Source organism: Arachis hypogaea, chromosome 16, assembly GCF_003086295.3.
Source record: "Arachis hypogaea cultivar Tifrunner chromosome 16, arahy.Tifrunner.gnm2.J5K5, whole genome shotgun sequence".
Taxonomy (NCBI): domain Eukaryota; kingdom Viridiplantae; phylum Streptophyta; class Magnoliopsida; order Fabales; family Fabaceae; genus Arachis; species Arachis hypogaea.
Window position 1 is genome coordinate 124,766,068 of NC_092051.1, and position 7,071 is coordinate 124,773,138.

At 27.9% G+C, this 7,071-nt stretch overlaps 1 protein-coding gene across 1 annotated transcript; it reads left to right on the forward strand.

The window, feature by feature from the left end:
- The first annotated feature begins 1,307 nt into the window (after window positions 1-1,307).
- Window positions 1,308-4,505, forward strand: LOC112754865 (uncharacterized). The gene is made up of 2 exons (XM_025802661.3): window positions 1,308-2,398; window positions 4,134-4,505. Exons 1-2 carry the CDS (start codon window positions 1,721-1,723, stop codon window positions 4,248-4,250), a joined length of 795 nt encoding a protein of 264 aa, XP_025658446.1. The 5' UTR covers window positions 1,308-1,720; the 3' UTR covers window positions 4,251-4,505.
- Window positions 4,506-7,071: the final 2,566 nt, after the last annotated feature.

Here is a 7,071-nt window from a genome sequence, read left to right on the forward strand (position 1 = left end):
ATTTCAGGGATCATTTTGAGGCTCGAGTGCAAACGAATTTGAGAAACTATTAATTTCAGAGATCATTTTGAGCTCGAGTGCAAGTTCAGGGACTACTTTAAAGCTTAATTCCAATTTGGATCCTTAGCTTAAACTTGTCATTTTTATTGGAGTAGTCCATTTTTTTTTTACCTAAACATTTCATACATGTTTTCATGTAGTCCTTACCCCATACCATATAGCAACAACACACCCTAAATAAAAATTAAAGAACAATCTTTACCAAAAAAAAAATAAAAAATGAATTAATTTGTCACATAAATTTTCTTAATTAATCATTTTATAAGATTTTTAATTTATATAAATTAAATAATTATATTATTTACCGATTTCTATTATTTTTAGTATTTTTACCAAAATTCGTTTTCAAGCGTATTTCTTTTAAAATATAAACGAATTAATTTTGCACGTATTATAGTGAATATCATGAAACATGTATATTTTGTTTATAGTGTAAACGAAATATGTATACGTACAAAATAGACTGTAAACGAAATACGAATACCTATAATTATACAAAATTTAATTTTTATAGGTATAAAAATATAATTTTTAAAATGATAAAACGGTATTAAAAATATAATTTTGACCGATTTAAAAAATAAAATTAGTTTGTATAAAAATATAACTTATAATTCTACCTTAATGAATTTATATTTAAAAATTTAAATTAATAACTTTTTACGTTGTTATTCTACAAATGGGAACGTTTCAATTAATGAAAGATTTTAATTGAAGTCACGCAATTTAAACCTACCATTTTAATATAACAAATTTTATAAGATTTTTTATGTACTCTATTATTTAAAATGTTCAAATTATATTAAAATTTTTAAATTTAAATTATATATCATTTAAATTTTGTTTATCAAAATTTTTAAATTTTTTATGTTTTATTTTTTGAGTACTAATTTAAATGAGATGGTTTTTAGAATGTAATGTGATGGCCATTTTAAATTATGATTTGATCGCTATGAGTTAAATGGACAGATTTAAATTACGTGTTTGAATAGGCAGTTTTAAATTATGTGACTTGAGTTAAAACCGCTCATTAAAATCGTCTATCTCCTATATTAATTGAAACGTTTAGAATAACAACGTGACAAAGTTATTAGTTTAAATTTTAAAATATAAATAAGATTTGAATTAAAAAATATATATTGAATTTTATTTTTTAAATCGGTAAAAATTATATTTTTAATACTGTTTTATCATTTTAAAAATTATATTTTTATACCTATAAAATTAAATTTTTTATAATTACATGTACTCATATTTTGTTTACCGTGTATTTTGCACGTACTTAAAACGGATTTTGGTAAAGATGCGAAATGATGGAATTGATAAATAATATAATTATTTAATTTATATATAAATAAAAAAATCCGTTTTCTTATGCTATTAATAATAATATATATTTTTGAAAGACAATGATGTGATCCTAACAAAATTCTCCTATGATGGTGGCACCACTATTTCTCTTATTAGTAGCAGTGATGAGATTCCACGCAATACTCCACACAAGCCACCTTCTTTGATTCCACAAAATCAACACTACCCTTTACTCAAAAACACTTTTTCTTCTATGTATGCCAATTTTCCTTGTGATCACTCCTCTAAAACATAGAGGATCCTAAAGATTTGGAAGGATCTATTTCTTTTATTCAGTGTGTGTGGAGAGATGGATATTGATCATGAATGGGAAATCCTCCCAGATCATGGGTACCTTGATTTTAATGAAGTTAGTGATGAGAATCATCAAATTCTCTTTGGGAAGAGAAATAATCATGATGAGTCATCCAAAGGTAGTGTTTTTGACAACTACTTCACCACTGAAGCAGCATCATGGAATCATAATAATCATCAACATCAACAACAACAACTAGTTCATCATGTTCCAATAATCCAATTGGAACCAAGAATTGATGATGATGACGATGATGATGAAGACACGGTTTCACACAACGTTTTCTTCAAGATAAAAGAAAACAACAAGAATAATGATCAATTTGTCGAAATGAAAATGGATTCTTCTTCTCCAAAATATGTTAGCAGAGGATTGGTTAGTCCTCCTTCTCCTCCTCCATCATCAATGGATGCAGGTGCTGAGGTGACATCTCCAAAGGAAACGATGAAGATGATGAAGGAGGAGGAAGTAGTGGCAGTAGCAGGGGAGGAATCGAGTGACGGTGAATTCAATATATGGAAGTGGGGTATGAGTGGTGTTGGAGCAATCTTTTCTTTTGGTGTTGCTGCAGCCACTATCTATGTCTTCGTCTTCGGAAACGCCCATCAAAGGAACAGAATCCACCACCACCACCGCCACAAGATTCGCTTCCAGTTCTACACTCATGATAAGGTCAGATAATAATTGCCACACTATTATTATTATTATTATTATTATTATTATAAACTACCAAAATCGTCCTCCATTTTTGAATACTTTTCAATTTGATAACGAAAAAATATTTTTTAAATATTTTAAAACATTACAAAAATACTCAATTTTAAATATATATTCTAAAAAAATATTTTAAAAATTAAATTTTGATATGATTTTTTAATCATAATTAAAAAAAGAAGATACTTTTATCATTAGAACTTAGTGATTTTAAGTTAAACGGATTTTTTTGTGATTTTTTATTAATGATCAAAAATACTTTTAAAAAATGAAGAACAAAATTCTGATCAAATTTTCGTCTTTTAATTTTGGCATTTAATTATGTTTTCCACCAATATTAAAATTTGGTGTATTTTTTTATATGAAGATCATAAATCTGAATATTAAGATTTGTGATTTTTAATTTTTTTTAAACATGTAAATGTGAGAGTTAAATTTGTTTTTTATTTTAAATTCTTTTAAACATACAAATCTGATCCTTAGATTTGTATTCTGTTGTTATTTTTTTTTAAATATGCAAATCCGATTTTTTCATTTAATTTACTGTGAAAAAAATTATTTTAATACAAATTGAACTCTTTAATTTATGCACTATAAAATCGGACTCTCAATATTTATTTTATTATTTCGATTTGTTATTTAAAATTAAAAAAATTAAAATCTATATCAAAGAAAAATAACCAATTAACTATTACATTAAATAATACACAATCTTTTTTCATTTCTAAAAAAGTTAGCCCGAATTTTTTTTAATGTATTTTTTAATTAGTTATCTAAATATTTTTACATAATTTTAAATTAAATACATAAATAATTTGTCAAACACAAAGATCATTTATCATTTATAAAAATAATGACCATGTTTTATAATATTTTAAGGACCGCTATTAAAAGTAGAATTTTTTTGTCAGCGTTTTTCAAAAATCAAATGTGATTATGGTAGTTTACTCTCGTTATTATTCAATTATATAAGGTGTATTAAAACAAAATAACCTGGACTTGACTCTTTCTAGCTATCTTATAAGGTTTTTTACATATATAAAAAATTAAAAATGTGGCAAATGGACTATTTTAATTGAAAAATCTACTTAATTATATTATTAAGTGTGATTATTTATAATCTAATAAGTTTGTATGACTCAGTTTATGGTTTTTCTTTTTAGTTAAGGTTTACAATAAAATACCTTTTAAAAAATAAAAAGAAAGAGTTTTTATGTGATTCAGTAAGTTTAATTACTTCCACAATAATTTTTTTATTTTAAATTTTTAACCAGTGTCCTTTAAGATTAGTTAAAAAAGACGTTTATGTCAGTTATCAGGATTGTGATAGAGAGCCACTTGTGTTATTTGATAAATTAATAATGAGAAATATTAGAAGATTATTAGAATTTATTATTTTTTGTCATTATTTAACTATTAATTCAATTCTTTTAGTTTAATTTTTTTAATTTAGTAATCTAATAACATACTTTATTTTATATTTTTAAATTTTGATGGCGAAGTAATGACCAAAAATAATAAATTTAATAGTCTTCTAATATTTCTCATAAATAATATCATAAAAAAAGGTCTTTTGTTAATTTTCCATAAAATATGGAATTATAGTATTCTTGAATAATTCATTGGATTTGATCCAAAACATTCATTGTTTATGCTCTAATTTGAATTGAGTTTCATTTTTTTGTGATTGCAGAGGCTTACACAAGTGGTTCAGCATGCATCCAAATTGAATGAAGCAATTTCAGCAGTAAGGGGTGTTCCTCTCAGTAGAGCTCACATAACCTATGGTGGTTACTATGATGCCGTTTGAAACAATATTGGATCTTTAATTTGGATTCTACACTTTGGAACAACCATGCGGCAATATTTTTTTTCTATTCTGGCTCTTTCACATTACTAATAGTTTAGTTTTTGTAAATAAAATAATGCCGGATTCTGTTCTTTTTTGTTCTTGCTTGTTCTACAGGTTACTTGCGGTATTGTAAATTAAGTCACAATAGATTATGGGGTTACATATTTTCTTATTATTATTTTATCCATCCATTTGGATTGGATGATAAAGAAAGTTTGTTTAATGATGCAAGTTGGCCCAATTATGGGGAAAAGTTTTATGAAATGCGGCCGTAAAGAATTTTTTTTTTTTTTGGTGACTAGGCCGTAAAGAATTGATTAGTGGTAATTGTTGGATTGATTGATTATTACAAATTAAATTTAATATTATATTTATTTATATAAGGAGTAGTTAAATGCGATTATCATTATCAAGCACTAGCTGTAATTTACGTTGACATTTGTTAGTATGGTAATGGTCCATGCCTAATGGTAAAGAAATTTGAAAAATGTTAAACTATAGTTAGCCATGTCTTGAACTAATTAGGCAGAATTGCATTGTGTGACAGCAATGATTTTTATGTTATAAAGTCACATGAAAAGAAAAGTGTGGAACAAAATTAATGCTTTGTTAGTTAGTTAGTTAGCATTATTTTTAATCAATCAAATCAATTAATAATAGCTATAAAATAGTGGCCCGTCGAAGTTTGCAGAATTTATAAGCAAACTCAAGATTGAATTACTTTAACGGTTGAGTTTGAGGAGAAATGAAAGGATACATAGTTAGTAACTGTTAGTAAGATAGTTAAAGTCACTTCAAAAGGTAGTTAGAATTGTTATGAAAAGATAACTTATATAGCAAGTAATCAGTCACACTCATATATATAAATTACTGGAGTTAAACCCAAAATGGCCCATGAGATTGGCATCGTGCACTAAAATCGTTCCTGAGATTTTAATTGCACTAATTACATCCCTGAGATTGAGAAAAGTGCACCATAATAGTCCTTGGCCCATTTTTTATTAACGACGTGATGACATGGCTTGATGACGTAGACAGTAAGTGACACGTGTCACTCCATGATTTGGTCACGTGTAATGATACGATGATGTGGTGACCAGTGACACGTGGCATGCTAATGTGGATGGTTGTGCCACGTGTCACAATGTTATTTGGCCACGTGTCCGTTTGTGCCACGTGTCGCAACAGTATTCGTCCACGTGTCATCCATGATGTCATTGTTGTGGATGCACCAAATTAGTCCATTACTTTGCATTAAGTGACTCATTTTAGTTTCTGAAATTGAATGTCGTGCACCAAACTAGTCCCTTCACCAATTTTTTTTATATTTTTTTTAAAATTTAAAATTTTCAATATCTTAGATGTACTAAAATTTTCAATAACTCACTTTTGTAATATATAAATATGTTATTATAAAAAAATAATTATATGATTGATTAGACACATTTTTTTCATAAAAAAACATGTGCTTTTAACAAGAAATCAATAATTAAAATATACATTTTTTTTAGGAAAAGTCTAGGGGCCAGCAACTTTTGTGTTTTGTGGACAGCACTTAACCATCAAAAGAAAAGTGAGTGATCTTCCACTATTGGATATAATCTCATACCATTAAAAAAACTATTGATGGCCAATTGATGGTTACAAAACATAAAAGTTGCTGCCCCCTAGCACTCCTCTTTTTTTTATTCTTATGAAATACACGTTTTCGTTATGTGTAAATGAGCTAGATTGAAGGTACTTCAAGCACTCTCACTATCATCTCCAATCTCTGCAGTTTATATGAAAGAGGTCGGAGATGGTAATGAGGGAAGCTTGAAATGCATTCACGTCAACTCCAAGACGGCGGTTAGGGGGGCAAGAGAAAAAAATATTTTATTAAAGCACTGAAAGAGGTCGGAGATAGTAGTAAAGGTGCTTGAAATGCCTTCACGTCAACTCCAAGTTGGCGGTTAGGGTATTCGCAAGAGAAAAAATATTTTATAAAAGCACTTTTATTTGAATAACATGTGAAAAAATAGAATTGAAATTAATGCATTCAAAAATATTGAGAATTTTGAATTTATAGAAAAAATGAGAAAAAATTGGTGAAGGGACTAGTTTGGTGCACGACATTCAATTTCAGGGACTAAAATAAATCACTTAATGCAAAGTGAGGGACTAATTTGGTGCATCTACAATGATGACATAATGGATGACACGTGGACAAATACTGTTGTGACACGTGGTACAAACGAATACGTGGCCAAATAACATTGTGACACGTGGCACAACCATCCATGTCAGCATGCCACGTGTCACTAGTCACCACGTCATCATATCATTACACATGACCAAATCATAGAGTGACACATGTCACTTACCGTCCACGTCATCCAGCCATGTCATCACGTCGTTAAGGGAAAATGGATCAGGGACTAATATGGTGCACTTTTCTCAATCTCAGGGACGTAATTGGTGCAATTGAAATCTCATGGACGATTTTAGTGCACGACGCCAATCTCAGGAACCATTTTAGCTCTAAGCTAAAAAGTTAAATAATGAAATCAGAATCATTCTCCAAATTCTAGAATCATCTAGCACTTTCTCTTTTTTTTTTTTTTTTAGCTTCTCTCGAACTCTCATTTTTATACACTTGAGCCATTGGTACCATTTTTAATAATAATTTTAATCAAGTTCTTATTATCATATAAAAGTTAAGTTGACCTAATTTACACTAAAATCTAATTTAAAAAATAAAAATGATCTCATAGTTGTAAAGATTATTGAATTTTTAATT

Bases quoted from the DNA above. Each gene is read 5' to 3' on its own strand.
- LOC112754865 (XM_025802661.3), top strand. From the start codon at position 1,721: ATGGATATTGATCATGAATGGGAAATCCTCCCAGATCATGGGTACCTT. The intron at 2,399-4,133 runs GTCAGATAATAA...TTGTGATTGCAG, and splicing joins AGTTCTACACTCATGATAAG to AGGCTTACACAAGTGGTTCA.